Genomic DNA, 23,951 nt, shown 5'->3' with positions numbered 1-23,951 from the left:
CATTTGACAGGAATTGACAGGACTTGGTGACTTTTCATGATGTACAAGAGGCTGAGATGTGTGGTTCCAATCATTTGACCTCTCAAATGCTAAGGGTAATTTTGGATTCAAGTCAAACAGCTTGCAGCAGAAACAGAAAACTATGTTAGGGGACTCTTGAGTAAAGCAGCTGGTGCCGCATCAGAACTTCACTACTTTCAAGATTTTTCTATAAAAACATAGAAAAATGGTGATTTTGCTCATCTAGAGGAAAATCCATGTCCTCTACTTTGGACCATTGGTCACTAGCAGGTTTTGAATTATGGGCATCAGATTGGGCCATAAAGCACAGTCAGAAATAGCATTGGTAATGCCCATAATGGGAATCATCATTAGATGCATTGTCATTATTCTGGTCCAGATGAAGAATTTCTGTGTCATTTTGATCTCTCTCCGTTTCTGTTGAGAAGATTCTTGGAAGTTGAATTGAGGGTCATCTGTGCATTTTTCATCTGATGTCTCTGCTATGACCATCTTGCTACTCCTTCATGGATTGTTAACAGATTTCAAGTATTTTTTCATCATGTCTGTATCTTTTTTTATTGTAGTCATTAACTGAGCTTTTTGCTTCCTGTTCTGCACACTTGACATCCTCCCTGTAGGTACTTGGGACATAGTTTCCTTCCAAGTTTTACGGACAGTGAAAATTGAAACGAGCTTTCTGGCACACGCTTGCAAGGGTCACAGCTGGTGAAAATTCCAATGAACGTCCTAGCTGTGGCCGTGTTTCTGCCAGTGCTGAGCAGCTGCCCCCCTCCCTGTATGTGTTACTGTTTGGGCAGCTAAGGGCGCTAATGGCCCATTAGTGGCCCATTGTTTTTTTTATCTCACAGGTGTTCATAATCTTCTCCCTTAGCTTCCTAAGTTGCCTGAATAGTAATACCAGAGCTGCACTACACCACTGATGCCTCCTGACCAGCAGGGATGCTAGTTTTCTCTTATTTAAAAAAATCCCCAATTTTTGTTTTAAAAAGAGTAACCCCAAATCTACATTTTTCCATGATTAAAATGAAACACCACTCTCTCTCTCTCTCATATATATAAAATTGGCAGTTAAAAAATAAATATTTTTTTTAAATTGGAGAAAACCAGGATCCCTGTTGACCAGGGTAACCTGGACAGCCACCTACGCTTCCTACCCTTAAGGCTGGCTCTGTGCTGAATAACAGTGAAATCTTAATTTGTCCAAGGGCACAGTGAAAACTGTCAGAGCCAGGAAAGAGAGCTCATTTCCTGGTTACATCTCCTGTGATTTAAAAACCACATAATCGGTTTCAAATCAAATTGGTATGTAGGTGTAATTTAAGCAAATAACAGGCAGTGGCTAATGTAGTTGATCCAGATTAGTTTATCCTAGGTCCAACATTATAAATTACAGGGAAAAATTTTGATTTCTTAACTAAAGCCTCATCTAATTCTGAACTTTTACATTTGTAATATTATAGGAACAGCATAGCGCTGTAAACTTATTGTAAGTATTTATCTGAAATGTGCTTAGAAATGTTTACATATTGTTTCCCACAGGAATAAATAAAAATAATGAAAAATACCTTAGTTGAACCGAATGCCTAATTTTGAACAAAGAGAGCAAATGTAATCCTATGAAATCTGTGGTAATGTATTATAATTTGCTACCCCATGCATTTTCCTGCCTGACTTTTGTATTGTTGTGCTGCTATCCATTGCTTGAATTTATATTCATCCTGCTGTTTTGATAAGGATAACATTAAGGTAGTTAGTTAATTGCAAAAGATTTTCATTTGTCTATGTATTTATAATGCCATAAGAAATTTCAACATATATCAGTTGTATGGATTTTATGTTTTTTTTATAGGTGCGGTAGATGATTTAATGGCACAAGTTACATAGCTAGTACACATGCTGATTTTTTTTCCCCCTTCTTCAGATTTTTATTAGAAAATGGAAATGTTTTAAATTATAGGAAAGCTACAGCAGGGTTATAATCTTAAAGCTGGTTGTCAATAAATCTTGAATGTTACAGAGGGTAGATTACAGCTTAGCAATTTTTCACATTGAAGTGCACTACAAGCCAGTTCCAGAAAACAGGATCATCAGACCTTACCAAGAAAAGGGAAAATGCAGACTTTGTTTTTATTTATGGGTGTTCCTCTTTTTCTTTATATCATCTCAGTCAGTATATATGTATACTGCATATTGAGGGAAAAACCTAAAATTGTAGAAATAGAGTTGCATTTTAACTATATTCTAGTTATATGCTTCTCATACACTGAATCACATCCAAAGAAAAGCTAAAGCAAAGCTGAGAAAAATAAAAATATTTGTCAGTTTTTTAATTTAATACCTTGCCCTCCTTTCTGCATTCGTGTGTGGACCTGTGTCCATTTTGTGACTTTGGTGAATCCTTCATTTTCAAGATTGCTCAAAATAAATTAGCTGCACAGGGTAGATGTGGTTGTTTTTGTTTTAGCTCATCAGTGGTGTATCAAAATCTAATCCTCTTTAAGTCTCACACTTGACAGGTGTGTTTACACTGTAATAGCTATAATTTTCCTTTTCATCCCAGACTATACAACAGACTCATGAGGATGTAACCATTATGCAACTCAAATTTTACTACAGTTTTTCCATCCTAGGATAAATTGCTTATATGACTATTATTAGAGTAATATTTATCTAGAATATTTTGTTTGTGTCTGGAATGTATCCAGTCAGGTTGCCAATTAGAAATTGGACCTTTTGTTTAATTTGCAGGTATAAATATTTTGGTTTAAATTGTGTTAATAGCTTTATTAATGTACCTGAATGTCTTGGAGACGGTTAATATGATTTATGTCCTCTTTGAAGTTTAGTAAAAGAAGAAGGCTTTAGGGTGCTGTGAATATTAAAATAAGTACAAGTTTATTTGTGCTGAATATCTTTAAATGAAACACAAATTTTCAGTTTTGGTATAGCTGAGGTATAGGAGAAATATGTCTGACAGATCAGTATCTATTTGTAATTATTTTCATTTGGATGCTTGCAAACATTGCATCTAATAAGGAAACACTATAAATGATAAAGCAACATCATTCCACTTTATTCTAGAAGCAGTTGTAGATTTACGAGTAAAAGATTTTCTGATCAATTCCCAGTAAGAACTGAATAGAAATCTGTGTCCAATATTGCATCAGTGAGCTAATGGCTCACACAGGGTAGAGCTCAATAATGTTAGTTTAAAATACAGTGCTATCTGTATCCTCATTACAGAGGCAAGAGCTTCCCAAAGCTTTTAGGTTCACCATAGGTTGAGGCACAGTAATCAAAGAAGGGAGAGCTCTATGATAAAAATTCAAAGTTAAGATATTTGTTGTATTTGACTTCTGACATCTGAGCTCTTGTCACTTCAGGAAGCTCTCTCTCCTTTTTAACACAGATGAGCGCTTCCAAAGGGGAGATTGCCTTAACTTACCTATAATCTTTCTCTTTATTAGTAGGTAACTTGTCTTGCCCTTCTTGTGTCAGCAGTTCTTTATAGTACATCAAAAGACATGTAGCATATATTAAAATAACATCTTTAATTCACCAGTATATCTATACTTAAACAATTTAAAATAGTCCAGAGACTTCAAATGCATAGAGTTTTCTCTAAGTACCATTGGAATTATTCTCAATGTGTGCTCTTTTGACTTTCCAAATTGATTTTGGTAACATTTTAGTCAAATAAAAATTGTATGCATCCATTACATGCAAAGGATTATCTCTTATTAGTTAACTAATAATTCAAAAATAAAGCTAGTCGATAGTGTACACAAATGCAACATATTTTAGCAGCATATCTATGCTATTCGATGTCTCTGTGCATGCTCTGTGTCTTGGCTTGGGATGCTGGCAAAATTTGGAGATGATATATGAGTGCCATGTGTAGGTTGCTTTCTTGCTCTCCCTCTTTTTGCAGTTTCCTGTAAATCTTTTGACATGGCTTTAGTTTCCTATTTATTACACACAAGCCCCCCACCATGTGCACACAGACAACAAACATATAAACTAAAAAAAATTAGGAAGAGTGCAGCCAGATTGGCTGATTGCTACTAGCAAGTATGTTTTTAATTCTAGAAGAAGGTGCAAATCAAGCCAAAGAAAGCTAGTGTTAGATCAAATGGGTGTCCTGAAGTGCCTCCAGTGTGGAAAAGAAAGTCTTTTTCTTTTTTTGGGGAACTGGGTGCTGTAACCTAGGAAAGCAAGTCGCCTCACTGCTGGACTCTATAGAGTTGTGCTCCCTCTTGTTTGCTTTCCATCTGTCCTTGCAAATCATATGCTTTTGGCAGTTGTTACTTGGGATAAATCTACTCATGACCGCTTTCCTTCTCTGGAAAGAATGGGGTTGTGGCAGACAGCAGATTCTGTGCTTGCTGCACTGACAAGTACCTGATCAGGCAGGAATGCAAAGTTGGCCCAATACCAGATCTTTCAGTTTGTTCTCTTTGCCTTTTAAATTCAGCTGCTTCATCTCAGTTACTCACTACACAATGTCAAATAGTTTAATATTGGAGAATGGCCTATGATTCACACGTGGCTCATATCAGTAACGTTTGATATTTCGTCTTCAAGCATACCCTGTCATGGGCCATATGTTCATTGTGGGCCTGTGCAGCATGAGTAGGCTTTGCAGAATTTGATTTTTATGGCTAAAAATTGATAAATGTCTATTTTGCCTCACACCAATGAAAAAATATTTTCTTTGTTAAGAATTGATGTAAAAATGATGGCTGATAGACTGTGTGATGATAGGGGGAGCAGTTCTACAGAACTGTGCTGTAGTTTGGACTTCAACTCCTAGAAATCCTAGGGGACTGGGAATAAAGGAATAGGAAGTAACAGATAAGTCTGCTGGATCTAGAAGGATAAGTCTGCTGGATCTAGCAAATTATGCATTCCAGTAACTAACAAAAGACCCAAGATTTAAAAAAAAAAAAAAAGTTTTCACTTTTTTTTTTTTTTACAAATGTACTACCAGATGAATAGAATGATTTAAAGTGGGTATGAACATAAGCTCTAGGGGTACGTCCCAACAAGTGCACACACGTGGTATGCAGTGCCTCTAAAGCAGTTTGAGGTACTGCAAGCCATGTGCTATGCGCATGCACCCATTGAAAAACTGCCACTGGAAAAATGTGGTGCTATGCACGCAGCACCAGCGTGTGCCATCAGAAACCAGAGCCTGGCTGGCCAGAGCTATGTTCTAGCTGCTGGCCAGGCTCTGAGCAGCCGGCTTGGTGCTGCTGCTGCTGGGCGCAGGTCACCAGGACCCTTAGCACAGGTGCTGGCCCCAGTCTCCCCTACTGCACCTATGTCACTTTGTGCCAAAGCTCATGTACAGGGGTGTGCCCAGGGATAAATAACAGTGGCACAAATATATGATACTAATATTTGTCCTGCAAGAAATGTGCCCCTGCACATGTGAACTTGTCAGGACATGTCCTAAGGTGGCAAACCCACTTCACTGGTCAATGAAATCACTGCAGAAGAAATTGCAGAACTCAGGTGCTCACAGGCCAGTGACTTAATAGTTATTAGTATGTAGTGGCAGAATCCTTGAACATGTCAGGATGTGCAGGATCTGTACTTGGAGTTACATCTCAATACATCTCGATTTGTTTCAGTGATTAGCTACATTATTTTTTGGAAGATGTTTTTGTTTGGTATTGTGATTTAGTTGCATTTGATTGTCAAGGAAGGTGCAACAGGAGTTAATGGATCGGGGTGACTAGTTACTTACCCTGGGAGTAACTTCCTTCATGGAAGTTCAAGAGCCAGAGAGCGGTGGGGAGGGGGGTGTTGTGTGCTGAGCAACCTGGAGAAGTGGGTGGGGCTTCAGCCAATTTCCGGCAAGCTGCACATACTGTGCCAGCAAGCCACCTGTAGCTCTTGAGCCATGGTTTGGCCACCTCTGCGATAGACAATGACTCTGGCCTGCATCAAATGACTGGTGACAGGATTTACACTGCTGTTCCTTATCATTACTCCTGTAGGTCAGGTTTATGTGACATGTTCTAATATGGGAGACTTCTGGGGCTGGAGGAAAGAGAAGAAGAAAGAGCAAGGACAGGTCCTTAATAAAGCAGACAGGAATTGGTTCATGGGGTTGATTCTAAGGTCACTCACTGACCAAGGGCAAAGACACAGAACATTGGTATGGAAGGCTTTATCCTTCCACTCAAGGAGGATCTGCCAGATTTCAGGTGGGTCTTGCTTCCTCTTGACCCAGTTGGAATCTGGCAGTAGAAACTCTATTTAGAGGTCTTTATCTACTTCCTGTTGGTCTTACTGCAGTGCGAGTATTTTGGCTTGTGTTAAATGCTGCAGTTTCTGGTAATATTTTGGGGAAAAGATGGAGATGAAGACAAGCAGCTATTTTTTAATGTCTTTCTACATGTGGAATTAAAGAAATGTTGCTCTTTAAGAAATGGAATGCAAAAATAGGTGACTTGAAAAAGGTGTACTATTTTAGGATAACAGGTAGTGAACCAGCTTATTCATTGTTGTGGGAAGCCTATGGAAAATGTCATACACTTAGATTGCTTTCATTTTCCTGGTAACGTTTACACAAAATGGGTGAGTCGATATAATTGTCTTCACATATTTTTTGGTTTAATTTCTTTCTACCCTATATAGAAATTGAAGATATACAAGATATCTACATCATTCTATGAGTAACATGGCAAGAAAAGGGAAAAGTGTCAAGGAGAACCTGTACATGATATATTTATGTTGGACTTCATCACCACTTTTTGGCATTGGTGTTTACTGCAGAGGATATTTGGGAAATTCCCATGCCAGAATAATTCTTCATAGCAGATAAATCTGAAGGGTGGAACCACACTGAAGTGAAAATAGAAGTAGCTTTAGAACAAATTGATAAATGTTAAATCACTGGGTTGGGATGGTATTTACCAGAGAGTTCTGAAGGATCTCAAAAGTGAAATTGTAGAATTGTTGACAGCAGGATGTAACCTACTGTTACCTCATGCTGTTATATAAATCCATGGTGCATACACATCTTGAATAGTGTGTACAGTTCTGATTTCTGCATCTCAAAAAGCAGGTAATAGAATTAGAAAAGGCCCAGAGAAGGGCAACAAAAGTGATCAGGGGCATGGAACAGTTATATCAGGAGAGACTAAGGCCATGTGTAGACAAACGAGGGGCATGTGTGCACAGTGCTTTAAAGCGGGTTAAATGCTTTTGCACCACTTTAATGGTGTTGGTGTTTGCACGCATTGGCGGTGTATTGCGCAGTAATTCCAGCTGCTGTAGCAAATTTTAGTAGCGTCATGCACCTTAAATGACTTGGGTTGCAGCCAACTAAAACTCCTCTGAAGAATTTTAGTTTGCTGCCCTACAGCTGTGGAGTGAAGCACCGGGCTCCATGCAGCTCAGGGGCTCTGCAGGAAGCCCATGCAGGCAGCCTGGCAGCAGCATGGGAAGGTAGACTTCATCCAAGAAAAGCAGTGACCTGCCTGCCTGCCTGAGCTGCACGAGGGCCTGGTTCGTCCCTCCACAGCCGGGGTGCCCCCCGGGACTGCTGTGAGCTAGGTGCCTGTGGGTGGGTGCTGCATAGGAGGCCACTGCTGTCGTGGAGGGAAGCATTAGTCGTCCCCGTCTCCCCCCGCCCCCCACACACACACACAGCCCAGGGACTGCTCCGCCCGCTTCAGCTCACCCTCCCTTCCCTGCCAGAGAGGAAGGTAAGTTCAGCTGTGTGTATGACACAGGGGTTTAAAGGGCCCTAAATTGAAGCAGTCTTTTTAAAAACCCACCACTTCAATATAGGGCCCCTGTTTCACCTACGCATGCCCTAAAAAAAGCTAGAATTCTTCAGTTTGGGAAGTAGAAGGGTGAGGGGAGGTATGATGATGGTCTATAAAATCATGAATGGTGTGGACCAAGTGAGCAGGGAACAGTTGTTCACCAATTCCCAGATTACTAGTAGTAGGGGGCACCTGTTGAATTGTAGAATTCATAGGTGCCATGGTTAAAACAAGCAAGAGAGTGTTCTTTTAACTGCATGTTATGTAAAATTTGAGGAATTCATTATCAGAGGAAGTGGTAGAGGAAGATGGCATCGCCAAGTTAAAGGGGTCTAGACAAATTCGTGGATGATAGATCCATTAATAGCTGTTGAGCAGAATGGTTGGAGATGTTTCTTCTGGCATTTCTAAACCAATAATTCTGCTAGGGAGGATAATGGGTAGGGGATAGGTCATTTAGATCTATCCAGTTCAATGCTCTCCCTTTAGCACCTATATCTGCCACTGTCAGAGGCAGGATACTGGGCTAGATGGGCAATTGGTTTAACCCACTATGGCATTGCTGGTATCCTTACATTGTCTCTCTGAGTGCATAGATTCCAGAAGGGGTATGGCAGGACCTAAGTGAGTTGAAGGTATCCAATGCAAGTGACTTGGGCACAAATAAAATTGGTAATTTAAGACCTACGAATTAGCGCTTCATGATATGAAACAGTGGTATCTAAATTCCCTGAAATAAATAGAATTAGCCTCCTTTGTTATGCTCTGAGTGCTTTCATAGGCATCTTACTCATTTTCTTTTTAATGTGGTTTGGTTGCCCAAAGCATCAATAACACTGTTTTTGTTTTTTTCTAAAGGAAATAATATCAATGATGCTGGCTTATACTTCAGTGTAAGCTGAGCCATTGGTGATGGTGATTGAATTTGAATGATAAGGAACGTTTCAACTTTTTTTTAAATAGTCTCTTTTGTCTCTGATGACAGCTAAGTCATACAGTGATTTGATCTAAAACTTGCTGAGAGTGATTCGGTTTTGACCAATTCATAATGCCTTCTTTCTTTTATTGGAGAATGGGATTTAAGAGAAAAAAAGGACTTCATTAGATTACCCTTCTTATTATTGCACATTTAACTATTGCCTTTTTCCTTATTAAAAAGTAAGAGAGAACTTCTAGCTCCTGAAGAGTCAAGGCAAGCAAGGTGTTTAGTACAAATGAGTCATGGTTTATGTTTAAGATGCCTTTCTTCCTCCTCTGTTACTATAAAGAGGAAGAGCTCCGTGATTGTAATGGAAAAAGAATAGAAGAAATGAAGGTACAAAATACTAGACTCATAGTTTGTTGCTTCTGTTGGGCTAAGTACAGAGGTTCAAAAAGTCCAAGGTGGAATTGGTTCAATCTTTGCAGGTTCTTCTAAGCTGTGTAACTGATTAAAAAAAAAAAAAAAAGAACTGACATTCAGTGTTTGGGTGGCCAAGACAGGCAGAAGTCTGCACTGACCCAGACCAGGAGGCTAGGGGTACTCATGCATACCACCCCTCGTGATCAGCTGCTTAAGGCTGCTAAACCCAGCCCAGTGGCAGTTTAGGCACAGGGAGGGGAGAGCCAGCAGAAAATCTCTCCGCAGTCACCCTTCTGCGAGGGGGTGGGGAGGGGGAAGGCACCACATGGCCCTGGCTCCCCAGCTGGGGAGGGGGCAAGGTGAGCTCATGCCAGCCTGACAAGCTGGGTTGTGGGGGAGTGAAAAGCTCCCTGTGGGGCTTCCCTTCCCTCCTCACCCACATGAGGCAGACCCCAGCTGAGGGGTGGGGGAGCAGTGCCTAGCTGGGCTGGAGAGGCTGAGCTGATGCCAGCCCTGCAAGCAGGGGATTGAAAAGCCCCCAGTCAGGGCTTTCCCCCTGTGCCAGGTAGACCCTAGCTAGGGGGGAGGCTTGGTCTGGGCCAGTGGCTGGGGAGGTGGTGGGGCTGAGCTGATGCCAACCCTGCTCACATGGTTGCTGCAGGTATGAAAAGCCCTGACTGCTAGGGTTTTCCTTCCCCTTGTCCTGTACAGAGAAGAGCTTGAGAAGCTGTTCTCATGCCCCCCCCCGCAATCCTGCCAGGCTGACAGACTGGCAGGGAGCAGAGGCTTTAGTGACTTAGATCTGTGATAGCTGGGGAAGCGGCCAGCCCTGCTCCACGGGAGTAGACAACACACATCAGAGCTGTTGGGGGACTGTGAGTTAACTTGAATTAGGAAGGGATCTGAGACAGAAGTTCCATATGCTGGATTTGACCTAATCAGTTAAATCTGATACTACATCCATCCAGGTTTATCTTTAACCAATTTTGGATAACTTAAACCAGTTCTGTTCCTAGCCCTATTGGAAGGCGATAGGGTTATGGTTAATGCACTGCCTAGAACACTGGAGAGCTGTGTGATGATGGAAAAATGGCTCAAAATTTCTGTCCTTCTGCAGATTTCAGAAGTTTGTGGGGTTTGCTAGCAGCTGGGATAATACTGAGAACTTACCAACGTTAGCATGTGTGTTCCTTGTGTGGATAGATACACAGTAGGCTGCCATTGTGCGTCTCAGGAGAAAGGGTAGTGACCTCACTCCACCAGAGACTCCATGATATGCCAGTGATGAATGTTGTGTGTTTACTGCTTCCCACAATAGAGCCTAACATGATAACATGCAATAACACAAAATTAATAATCCACAAAAAATCTGATAGACTGGGCTGGTGACATACCAGTTTCACATCAACTTTTTTGTGCTGTAGACATCTTGATTTGCTCTGGGTGGAAACATCCAGCCAAGAAGCATGCTGCCTTAGTGGCACTTCTGAGGTAAAGACACATAGTAGAACAAAGGTTTAGGGACTGAATCCTAGCACATCCTTTAGGATCCTACTGAACACTTCCTTAAGCTGAGGTAATTTAATGTATTTGTACCTACTTAGGCTCTGAACGTTAAAAGGTCCAACAGTACTTTTGTGCAGCAAAGTAAGAGATTTGAAGTGTTCAAGTCAGAATTGGACAACAGAAATGTCCTGTTTATATACTTTGATTTATTTATGATTCATGTATGGATGAAGCCCAAGGATTTAAGTTACATGAAGCCAATGTGGCTACAGAATGGTACAGAAGAAGGCTGTCAGTAAAGGTTTAGTGGATCCCCAAGAGAAAAACCCTTTAAACTAAAAACAAACTCCCCTATAAATGTCATCCCAAATTACTGTGCAACAAGGTCCTGACACTCCACCCACCCTACCCTCTTTGGATTATTGGGTTTTTTTATTAGATGGGAGTAGTGCTCCCTTTTCCCAATTAAGGAGAATTATTTTTAAAAAGCAGATTTCTTTTTCCATCATAGACTGAAAATCCTAACAATTAATAGTTGTCTGCTTTTTATTAAATACTGTTATTACGTGCCTCAGCATAACCTTTAATATATGAAATACTTAACTTCAAATTTATGAAATAATTCACAGTGAATTTATAAGTGGATGAATATATTGCATAGTACTGGACATAGTGTGAACACATGCTCTGTAATGTTTCTTATAGGCTAGAGACAGAAATTACACAAACTGGTATAAGTGATTGGAAACCAGTTCAGATCTTTAACACAACACAAGTTCAGTGCACATAAAGACTAGGGACAGACATTACACATAAACTGATTTAAGTGATTAGAATCTCATTTAAACCTGTGACAACAGATGTTCAGTGCACATAAACCAGTTTGAAAATGACTGAAACTGGTTTAGATAAACCTGATTGAATGTAGTGTCAGACTTAACTGATTTGGTACAAACTGGTTTATGTAATGTCTGCCCCAGATCCTTTGCAGGTTTAAGTTAAATCAGAGCCCCCCAGCATCCCAGCAAGCTCTCTGGGCTGGGTGGGGCTGTCTGCTTCACAGCAGGGCTGGCTCCTCCCCTCTGCTCCAAGGCTGGAGCTTGGCACAGATTTGTAGGCACAGCAGGGTCTGTTGGTTTCCTTGTGCCCCACTCTCCCCTCTTCTCACCACTTGCTGCTTAACTAGAGATCCCTTCCTCTTCTCTGCCACAGCAAAGACTGTAGCCAGCATGTGGTATGCTACCTAATACTGAGAGGTGTCTGTGTATGTGTTTCTGTCTTAAGTTTCACTGGGATAGGCAGACAGAACAGTGACCACTTAGGGCTTTTGGAGCTAATCAATAGGCCAGCCAGTAAGCTGTTTAAAAAGTTTGAAGTAATGTGGAGAGAGGCTATTTGTTTTGCTAATCGGGTGATAAAGACTGTTATTAGCCCCTCAGCTGGCTTGCTTGCCTCTGTTTGCTGCAGACAGTATGATGAAGCAGGGAGGGACATTGAAAAGCTCTGTATCATCAACAGATGCATGCACTGCACAACCCCCTTGCCTCAGAGTGCTAGCTCAGGGCTGGGGGTTGGCAACACTCCCACCCCTTGAGCAGTCAGCGGGGAAAAGTTTGGGACTGTGGAGACAGACCTCCCTACTGAGAGAGTCCTGCTGGGGCCTGGCCACCCCCACCTCAGCTCAGATCCCTACAGAAGGGGGAAGGGAGAGCTGCTGTCCCCTGGCTTTTAGCCTGAGCCACTGCAAGCACATGCCCAGATTTCCTCAGTCCTGAGAGAATGTCTGTCCAGTTTCAACCCAGTTCAGCCTAATCAGGTTAGACTAACCTTCAAAGATTGAATCAGTTCAGGCTTTTTGAATGTCTGTCCCTAGCCAAACTGCTTTTAAAATGGCCAATACCAGTTTAAGATAAATCTGGATGGATAGAGTATCAGACTGAACTGATTTAGGTTAAATTGATTTATTGAACTCCTGTCCCAGGTCCCCTCCAGATTCAAGTTAACTCAGTCTCCCAGCATCCCAAGATGCTTTGCAACTCCCCTGCAAAACTCTCTTCACAGGGTGGGTGGGCTAGCCTTGGTCCATGCTGCCTGCGCTAGCCAAGCAGGGAAGCATGCTCTAACATCCCCTGGCTTTTGGCCTGGGCCACTGCAGGCAAGTGGCTACATTTCCAGATTCAAAAGTGAATGCCTCTTCACTTGCTTATTGGTTCAGTCTGTGCAGCTTAGATTAACCTGCGAAGACTGAATCAGTTCAGCCTCAGGCTTTTTGACTGTACTTAGCCATATTGCTTTGGGCTGCTTGAATAAAGGCTGCTATTTAAATTATGATAAATTATGTCAAATAATGTGGTCATTTTTGCTCTAAGCAAAATATGTAGTATGGTGAGACTCATCAGGCTGAAACTGCAGCTAAATGGCCCGAGCATTAAGTCCTACATAGTACTCTCTTTCTGCTGTTGATTTTGATGCAACTTGTCAGGGGAGTATTTCCCTAATGCAGGTGTATAGCATGCTGCTGCTGTGAGCTCTCTGAGATTGCTCTTCTTGCAAACCTCAACATAGGAGACATGCGAGCTTGTATATAGTGCCTTGTAATTGCGTTTGAGGGTTTGAAGTGGCTTTTTAAAGGATACCCTGGGTAAAATGATTGAATATGTAAGGGGCTCTGGCTAAACAGACCTCTTTTGGTCCTATGTTTCCTGCTGTATGGGATTCAAGACTACCATAAATTGAGCCAAACGGAAGCCAGAACTGCACTAGAGCAGCTTGTGTATTCTGGTGGGTATAAAGGTGAGAAAAGGCTAACTTATACTTTTTGGGTTGGTTTAGAGTTTTTGCATATACCTTTCACTGATTTGGATTTAGTTGGTCCATGCCATTTTATTTTTAACTTGTTCATTTGATTTATATGTTGCTCTGCATGAAAGAGGTTCAGGGCAACTTACAAGAACAAATAAGGACCAGATAAAATATAAAAATTAAATTGTCTGTAATAGAACCAAGTCCCCAGGCAGCACCCCAAAATTTAACCCAGCCTGCTGAAGACCTGCCCAAATGTGCAGTTACGGATTGCAGTGGAAAGTAAGGAAAAAGGTGGTCCCTTAAATATGTAAAGCACAGACTGTTCAGGGCCTTATAGGTCAAAAAGCACTTTGGATTATACCAGGAAAGCTATGATAAGCCAGGGCAGATTCTAGAGTACTAAAGAAATGCACTCCTGGTGACCCATCCTCATCAGAAGATGGGTCTCTACTTTGTTCTGCATCTGCTGCAGCTTCCAGGCAGAAGCCCCATCTAGTCACTGGAGAAGTAGCTCAGCATGTTAATTTTTTTTCATTTCTTTCTATCTCATAGGTCTTGATGACTGCCTGCAACAATATATTAAGAACTTTGAGAGGGAGAAGATTGGCGGAGACCAGTTGCTACGTATTACTCACCAAGAACTGGAAGATCTGGGAGTCACCCGAATTGGCCATCAGGAACTTATTCTGGAAGCAGTTGACTTGCTCTGTGCATTGGTAAACTTCCTTGGGGGAGAAAGGGGAGTGTGAGACAAATGTTTGGAAGAATTAATTCAAATGCAAAAGATGTGCAAAGAAACTGTTTTATAGTTTCTGATATGTAAACAAATTTTAAGTCATGAAGCAGTGCGTACTACCATGTAGACAGGCTTTTAATTGAATACATTGACATTACAGATTTGATGATTATACAACAGTCTAATAAAAATTATGTCCATCCTAAAGCACCTTTTTCTTGAGAAAGGTGACTTTGTATGTAATTTGCAATGTAAAATAGTTTTTATGTATAAAATGATCCTTATATTTTATAGTATTTTATTTATTTACAAAATAGTCTAGATAGATGATGTGTGTTATTTTGGTGTTGGTTGCCCTTTTAAAAACAAAAGCTCCTAGTAATAATCAAGTTAGTTTTCCAATGTCCCTTTCATGCACTCCTTTAGAGTATTATAAATAATATGTTGGGTGATTATTTTAGTATGTTTAAGCATAGTTATGTGTATTTTTTTACAGTAGAAAGGATTAACTCTTGAAATAATAATAAGGGCATGTACAGAAGGGACTCTGATAATGGACTACTTGGTCATATCAGGTCACTGAGAGGTTGAATCACCTTTAGTATATAGGGTGTGGGCAATAACTTTAAGTGGTCTTGAGAACTTTATGACATGGTTATAGAAATGAATTGTAAAGCAGGTTGTCTGTATTCTCAGCTGGGGGTGTTGGCTGTGCTATGGGAGATGGGGTTGTAACATAAGAAGCATGAGGGTGACTTTCTAAGATGCGCTTGCCTGCCCAAATCTGTCTTGAGGATTTTAAATTATGAACAGATTTTCAAAACTACAGATGAGACTGTAAGAAAGTAGAGTCCCAGTGGTGGGCATCCAAAATGATTGTTTTTGGGAACCTCCCAGGGGACTTTGTAGGTCCTGAGTGTCTGCCAGACTTTCTCTTAAATGTAGCAGGACTTTATACCTTATTCACTCATCCCAGATGCAGAAGTAAGGGAGCATCACAAAATCAGAAGGAAGAAGGGCAATTACAGCAGAAGACAAATAGAGATTTCATATAGGTACAGGTACAGGTTTGGTTTTGAATATGCTCCTGCAGAATCTATCCAGGTTCCCTTCTCCATATAGAATTATACTTCTGTTGATTGTGGCAGACTGGCTTTGCACAAAAGGAGAACAGATGGGCATTCATGTTTTTGAAAAGTAAAGAATACAAAACATCCTATGAGTACATGTATTGCAGTGCAGTAGGATGTAAAGTTGGTTAGTTGGAACAGAATTTTTGTTCTTCAGACAGTGGAACAAAAATTTAAAATATTAATGACCATGGAAAAAACAAAAATACCATGTGTCTGAAATGATTGTATGTCAGTGTTCAGAAGTGAAATTTGTAACTTTTTTTTGTAACCCCTTTACAGGGAGTGACCATAGTTGATTCAGCTGAAAGATGTTTTTTTCTCTATATATTTTACCATAATTATTTTTTGAGAAGCAGGTGGCATGCATATGTTTTGCATGCATAAATCATGGATTAGGCTTGCATGTACAAAATGATGAACTCCTATGGAAGGTTAAAACTTCTGAACAGCGATTTGAATTAGAGATGAAGTTGCTGATCATTATTTACATATAGGTTTGTCCACCCTTACAAATTCCTTTCAAAGAAAATATCACAAGCAATTCAACAATAAATTCAGAATAGAGCTTCTAATTATCTTCAAGTTTTTTTGTCTCTTTGAAGCTTGCACCAGGGTCTTACTGCTATCTGAGTTCTAAATTGGGAATTGTTGTATTGACTCTACTAGGTTTTTAATCAGGCCCTAATGTGAATTTATTATTTACCGAACAGACAAAGCCTCTGATGAAATTTGATTTAGGGACTTAAGACTAATATAGTGTAAATGAATATAGTCTAAATGATTGCACTCATAAAAGTTCCTTTTTATTATTGTGTCCATTAGTCTAGGGATATGTTTTCCTACTTAGTGATTGCTTATTACTTCTATTAGCATTTAATGGGGAGCCGCATACATGCATATTTTAGGGCACTTTAAAGTGCCTCAGTTATCTTCTTACCCACTTCAGTAGCTTTTCTGGCTAATAGTGCTGATGTATACCGAGTACTTTCTCTTCACAAATTTACATTACAGATGTATTTCTTTGATTTCACTGGAGTTGCACCTGGTGGTAATTTTTGGTATGAATGATATGTGTACCCCAAATGAATAAGAAAAAGATTAATTGGGTGTTGCATATTATTCATGTCAAATGGATTAGAAATGCTTTTTTCTTGATTTTGACAGAAGAGGGCCTTGGTCATGTAGTGGACCCAATTTTGTCTCATTAGTTTAAGCTGAGGTGGTTTAGTATAACCTCAGTGGGTTGACCTATGTGTTAGACCAGAACTTCTTGACAGCTGGGGGCAAGATTGTAGCAGTTTTTATAGCATAGCGGCCATGAAAAGTTGGGGATGAGGAAGATGCTTCTTGTTGTAGGTGGTAGCCTCATTTTTGGCTGGGGAGGATACCTCCCTGTTTCATTAGAGGTGCTGATCATGGTCTCTGCCTCACTTTGTGCCATGAACCATTATAGAGGTCCCTTACTCCTCCCAGGACATAGACAGTTTGGAAAGAGTAGCACAGGGCAGCAAAAATGATCAGGGGCCTGGGAAACCAGACTTATGAGGAAAGGCTGAAAGAACTAGGGTTATTTAGCTTGGAGAAGAGAAAACTCAGGAGGTAGATTTGATAACAGTTTTCAAATACCTGAAGGGTGATTATAGGGAGGATGGAGGTGGGTTTTTTTTGTGGCTGAAGGGGACAGGACTAGGAGCAATGATCTCAAGCTGCAGCAGGGGGAATTTAGTTTGAGGAACTTTCTGACGATGTGTGTGGTTAGACATTGCAACAGGATACCTAGAGCAGTTGTGGAATCTCCATCCTTGGAAACTTTCAAAAGCAGGTTAGACAAGGTGGGATAGTTTAGACAGGAATGATACTGCCTTGAGCAGGAGGCTGGAATAGGTGACGTTGCAAGGCCTTCTAATGCTGCTTTCCTATGATCCTGTGCTGGCACAGTTGTTATGGCACGGTATAGTATAGAATAGTATGGTATAGTTGAGTAAATATTGGATTCATTAGTTCCCTGGGAATTCTGAAATATCACTAAAAAATATTTCAGATTGAACTGATTTACAAGTGAGATTTTAAAAAAATGTTTTTGGTGAGTTAAAAAGTTCGCCCAAAATTGAAGTCACCAGCTGTACAGAATGGTTGGAGAAAGATATAGAAAAGAACTTTTGTTCATTTAAATACTTTTGTTAAGCACCAGGAAACCATAGTGGTAAATATGGTACTGTTAATGATGAACCATCAAAGAAAGCATTTTTCCTTTTCTACATCTTTGCTTCAAGTTGTATTTTTTATTTCACATCCTTTCCAAGTCCAGATTATAGAGTTCAGTGTACTGTGTTTAGAATGATGTCATGGGATTACTTTTAAGAAAAATGTGGACCAGGCTTTCTGATAGTATAACTTGGTATAGCTCTACTAGTGTACAGCCTGAAGGTCAGCAGTGTAAAAGAAGCTACCCTTGAAGTGCATTCTCCAACACACAAGCAATGGGCTTTCTTTTTTTTATGCTTGCATAGGTCACTCGTGGAGGGTGGCATGTATGAAGAATTTGATAATATTTTCACTTCAGTCACTTAAAATTGGTATAGCTGTAGTGGAACACTTCTTATATACAATCAAAACCATGAAGCTAGAAAGTTATTGCAGACTAAATGTCAGTCATTTGGCCGAGAATCCATTATTATGCATTCATAATATGCATAGCATGTTACTTATTACTAACACAAAACATTTATATTCAAATGAATATAAAAAAGAGCTACTTTAGTCATGAATGGTTCTTTGTAAGAATGTACTTTTTATCTTAATTTCATCTTTATACATAATTTCTCAGACATCTTTTTCATTGCACTTATCGTGAGCTAGATCTCAATATTACATTTATCAGTAAAGGATGAACGTTAAGCTAAATCACCATCATGCTAAAGATAGAAGATTCCTTTCAGCAATGGAAGTTCATATGTACTTCAGTTAGGATTTATTTGGTCATATCTTCATATTCATGGCAGAAAAATTACATATTTTTTTCATTATACTTTATAAGCTATCATTCCATGTATAGAGCCATTTTCTTCCCATCTTTGGCCTGTATTTCCTTACTTGCAAGAACTAAATAATGGACTCAGAAGTTCATTATGTGCCAGTAAAGTTAGGAAGTAAAAGTAGTTTTTAAGTATCTCATTGAAAAATCACTTTGAAAAATCATTATTGCCTTTTTTCAGGTCTATTCAGGTTTTTATTTGTTCTATTTGGAACGTCAGAGCAAAGCCATGATACTCCTAAAGGCCCACCCCACCCCACCCCACCCCACTCCATAAAATTGCAGAAACAAAGGCTCTAGAAGGGAAGCCTCTGAGAAATGAAAATCTCTGTGAGGATCCACTTTGGAGAGAGACCTCTGTCAGGCCTCCTTCCCATTGGAAATAAATCCTGAAAACTACCACAAAACGGTGTGGAATCCCAGACACCTCTGGCATGTCAAGTGCAGTTGTGAGACAGCACTCTGCTTCTGCCTGGCTTTGAACCAAGTGGTTCTGTTGGGACAGTGACTGAAACAAACATAGCCTAAAATAGTCACATTCTACATGTATCATAATGTATCATAATTTTACAGTGATTATCAACCTGGAACTGAGTTCACTTAAGATTTAAATTGTCATGTAGTTTGGCTGAAAGAATTTTGGTTAATTTTATTTTCTCCTTCCGAGTCACAACTTTGTTTGGAGATGGAACTTCACATCTTGGAAACCTCGCTTCTAAACCTTCTTTCTCTGAGAAGTGCTAAAAGATGCTTAAGCCCTTCAATACCTCTGAATTCATCTGAAGTGGAACTTCCTCAAAATAATCTTTACCCACTTGATGCACCATACTGTGATTTGTTTTCTCCACTGGCAGTAATAACTCCTCATTAGTTTCCATAGGGAAGATCACCTTTATGGCCTTGGCAGTTACCATATTCTCTCTAGTTATGTAACTAGGAAATGGAACATGATTCAGGGTTTTACAAGGCCTCATCTTTGTCTCTTCCTTGTGGCACAGCATGGGTTTTACAAACTGGCATCTTGAAACAGTTGGAAATTGTTTTCTGTTTTACATTTTGCTGTCTCATCAATGGGAATGAACACAATCTAGCAAGTTATGGATTTCAGGACTGAACATTGAGGTTCATGTCAGACATGTCAAACAACCTTCTTGTTTGTGAGCTCCAATTGATAATGTCTCCAGGGTCTTACGATGATTGGATCCAGGGACAGAAATGTTAGTAAGAGCCATTACTTCTGGGAGGACAGAGCAGTTGCCAGTAAGAGGCAAATCATGCAGGCTTTCATGTGGAGCTAAAGATCTCACTTTTTGAGCCACACAATGAAAACATCCCATCATCCAGTTGTTTACTGAATTATCATATTTGAGGAGAAGTTTAGTAATGTTCTTTGGAAATCCTGTCTTAGTTTTGACTTTCTAGTCATCAGTGGCAAGTGCTTGTCCCTCCCATTCATGTTGGTGCAGGTAAGCAAAATTACTGTGATCTTCAAAGCTTTTTCATCTTCTAGTGTTCTCTGTTCCTGACACCTCCACCCCACTCCTATCACTTTTTTCCCCCAAATACATCTCCTACAAAGGATCCCTTTTTGGTTAAGTGTGGTTTTTTTTGTTTGTGTTGTAAATGTTAGTCAGGGAAAACTTCTCAAGAATCTAAGGAAGTCTCTCAGTCTGCTACTGCTTGACTCGTAGGTTAGCTGCTGACTCCATGCACTTCACAAACCTTTTTGACTGATATTTAAGCATTTCTATCACCTTACTGTATCAACCATCATGTGTTTTGAAATCATTCAGTCCAACTGCAGCAATTCAGAAGTCTTTTCCTTTGATTATGGATCCAGAAATGCTGCTCTCTGTACCCTCTTCTCCTTGAAACATAGCATGAGAGCCCAATTAACATCAAGGGCGTTTCCTTCATACTTGCATTTGTGACAGGCTTTCCATCTCATGTCTTATGTCAGTCCTCTGCTTCTAAGTTATGCATACAGCCAACCTACGCAAGTCTCATTTGACTGCAGTCTGGTTCCAATTAACCCTAGGAGTTGAACAGCCTCTGCTAATCTCAACTTTTTCTGCAAGTAAGAGACCTTTTGGCATTTTGAAGGTGGGCTTCTAAAAAGGGCGGGGGAGCAACGATGATGTCATACATGGTACAATATTGACCTGTGACATAGTGAAGGTAAACATTGCCTGGTCTACCACTGTTGCTCTTAAGTGGTGACTATGTTGCTGTCACTTGGTAGAAAATACATAGAAGAAAAAATGTTGCTGTTACTCTTACCAGGTGTTACTGCAAATAGGAAGGACAGTATGATGGATTTTTCTGTCTTCCCTAGCTATGGAGAAGCAAACTGTTTGATGTGAAAGAAGACACTGCCCCACCATGTGGAGGTCAGACATGTAAAGTCTGGGGTGTGTATTTGAATAAATCCTGGTTGCTTTGAGATTTGAGGGAATTTACAAAAGGTTCACATCAGTTCAAAGGAACTGGTGTGTTAGACAGCTTGTTGTTTTAAATTAAAATTTCATGTGTGGCAATGCCAGGTGTTATACCTGGTTTTAAAACTGTTCACTAACAGTTTGATAATTGGGAGTGATATTATTAGTATATGTTTAATGCACATGTTAAAATTATGGAGGAATGAAGGCAGTTGCCTAACTAGGGCCATGGTTATCAGAGCAAAAATACAGAAATACAGTTATGATTAAATCTAACAATTTAATTAAAGTAACAAAATAATTGTATAATTACTCTTTTTATAATTGTATAATTATAGTAATTAGATTAGCGTAGACTGGCTTTTTGATGTCCCGATAAATAGTGCTGTGATAGGGAAGATTCTTGTTCAGAAGAAAAGATGATTCTTTCCTTCTGTTGTCTGGTGGTAGAAGTGTGTCACTTAAAAATGAGACTTTCAGACTCCAAGGAAACTTCTAGATTCAGTTTCCCTCATTTCAGAAAACCCATTAGTAAAAGAATGCTGACAAGTGTTACAGTCACTTGAACGTATTGAATATTTTGTCAGCATAATCTCTAGCAAATGTTAGTGATAAGTCATTTGAAATCAACTATTATTGAAGCAGAGTATTTATATTGTTTTATATTTATAAAGTGCAAATATGCGGAGGGTGTACATTGCTATCTTGGCAATACTGCATGGATGAGAAAGAAGACTGTTACATTCGTAATCGAATTGAGATTTAGAGACATTGGGAAGAAGGGTCCTTAGAAATATAAATTAATGATAATGCTGGCAGTAATGGCGATGGATAAAGTTGCCTGACATTCCTCATGATCAGACTTTGAATTAGGTACAGACATTGTGGTGGAGCACCAGTTGGGTGCTCGCCACTCAGCAGGCTTGCAAGCTCTGGGGGCAACTTGTTAAATGAGCAGCAGGGAAAGCCCTCCCCAGAAACCATTTTAAGGGGGAAGGTGGGTGTCAGAGCACTCAGGGTGCTCTGCCACTTTAAGAACTGGACCAGGCAGCAGGCAGGTGCAGCCCAGCCCTGATAAGTGGCTATCTTAAGCCTCAGGCCAGCAGGGTGCTGAGGAAGAAACATCTTTTGGAAGAGCTGCTGCTGTGGAGACAGCATGGAGGTAAGGGAAAGGGCTGTGGGGTGGCTTGGAGGTTCCTGGTCCTGAGCATGACCTAAAACTGCACCCCACTGGGAGGCCTGGTGGTCCTACCAGTGGCAGGGCAGGGCCATCAAATGCCAGGTCTGAGGACCATTGAAAGGTGGGTTGGAGCACCTTAATAACCCCTGCCCCCACCATGAGGTGGGTTACTAGCAGCGTTGGAGGGAGTTAGGGCCAGGTATGTCTATGTGGGACACCTGAACCTGATGGGTCACGAGGCCTGAAGTTTCAGGGCATGAATAATGCAAGGCAGCTGATGGGGGAACCTTGTCAGTGGACAGAGGGTTTGGTGGCAAAGGTCCAGCAAAAGAAGGGGCGGGGGAACCTTTGGATAACACCAGGATCAGAAACACTGGGTAGCCTCCTTACATGCTAAAAAGTTATATCAAGGAGTGGCCACTGAGACTGAGAAAGAGACTATTCTAAAGACCTGGAGTGAAGGACAAAATTAGTTCAGCCAATAGAGGGTGCCATGGCTGCCTCTGGCCAATCCTGTTGCACATGGCCACAACATCACTGTTACACTTAAGTATAATAAAAATATTTGTTAGAGAAACATAATTTTTCACTTTTTGTATTGTAGTCAACTGCTGCCACTTCCCCACCCCCCTTCAGATGAGGAAGAACAGCTCATTCAAGCAGTACTAAGTGCAAAAAACTGTGATTTAACTATGTTTTAAATGTCTGTGATTTTGCTAATGGCACTGGTACATGTCTGTTGTGCATGATGCAGTGTAGCATAAAGATATCCAAGCTTGCTCTGCTACCTGAAGCGGTCTAGCTGCTTTAGCACAGTACTTCATGTTCATACATTTATCCATTACATACTCAAATGAGCTTTTGCAAAACTCTGACCAGATTGCTTCAGGTAGCTAAACAGCTTCTGCAGCATAGGCATAGATCCCAGTGGCTCTAAACTGGTGAGCTGAAGCAAACAAATGTGGTAGGCTTAAGACTATATCTAGATACCAGTTTAGATACAGTTCTAACTAACACTGGCAGTATGAAGTGATTTTTGCCTAGTAGCAAATGTTTAGCTACTTTTTCCTATTTTAAACTAGGACTAAGGTTACTTATCAAAAAAGTAAGCCTATTTTACAGTTAAGGAACCTTGTTCATAGTTTAAAATAGTTTAATTTGCCTTCTAAATCTTCATATCCCCCATCCCCTTGCTGCTGAACAGCACATAACATTTGCAGTCAAAGTGAGTATAATAGGCCTCTTTTATCTTCTGGGGAAAAAAAATGCAAAAAGCACGGATGGTGGTAAGGGCTGCTGCTTGTCAACTTTAGAAGAAAGGAATTGCAATTCATCACTTTTAACCTGTCATACAAAACCATAGAAAAGCAATTAGCAGGTAACATGCCTTAATAGCCCCCCTAACCTTTAGCTGAAACACCTGCTGATAAGCTAGTACAGAATGTGTGTAGTTGAATGTCATCATGTTCTTGTTTTCCATTGTTGCAAATGCTCTGTTGGAGACATTGTGTGGCATGGGCTAGAGAAAATCCTGTTTGTGTCATTCAGTCACTTGGATCTTTTACTCAGGGGGGCAGATATATAGACTTGTTTCCTTTCTGTCTCTATGGCTAAGTATAGATAGTCAAAAATCTTGAGGCTGAATTGATTAAATCTTTGCAGGTTTCTTTAGACTGCACAGATTGAACTGATAAGCAAGTGAACTGATGTTCACTTTTCAAACAGAAAAGGCAGCCAGAGCTGGAAAAACTTGCCTAACTGCTGTAATTACAGTGCATTGGAGCAGATTATTTGAGTCTGCTGGACCATGGTAATTACTGTGTTCCAGCAGACTCCAATGTCACGTGTATCAGTGTCCACATGCTGAAAAATGGCAGTGGAGGCACTTCAACTAAATCTTGTTTGATACATGCGACACTTCAGGTGCTTCAATTAATTAGAGCAGCTCTTGGAGCTGCTCCATTTAAAG

The 23,951-nt window shown here is 40.3% G+C and overlaps 1 protein-coding gene across 10 annotated transcripts in view; it reads left to right on the top strand.

Moving 5' to 3' along the window:
- CNKSR2 (connector enhancer of kinase suppressor of Ras 2) overlaps positions 1 to 23,951 on the top strand; it is a 361,202-nt gene that overhangs the window by 49,568 nt on the left and 287,683 nt on the right. For all 10 annotated transcript variants that reach the window (XR_016444124.1, XR_016444125.1, XM_090062378.1 and 7 more), the window contains exon 2: positions 14,014 to 14,177. Coding sequence is in view for 8 of the 10 variants with exons in the window: in XM_090062378.1 (XP_089918504.1) it covers positions 14,014 to 14,177 (164 nt within the window). In the remaining 2 variants the exon portion in view is untranslated. The remainder of the gene's footprint in view (positions 1 to 14,013; positions 14,178 to 23,951) is intronic.

This window comes from Crocodylus siamensis, chromosome 1 (genome assembly GCF_052110815.1).
Source record: "Crocodylus siamensis isolate JL-2025a chromosome 1, ASM5211081v1, whole genome shotgun sequence".
Lineage (NCBI taxonomy): Eukaryota > Metazoa > Chordata > Crocodylia > Crocodylidae > Crocodylus > Crocodylus siamensis.
Note: the sequence above shows the minus strand (reverse complement) of the source record. Positions and strands in the feature narration are given on the sequence as shown.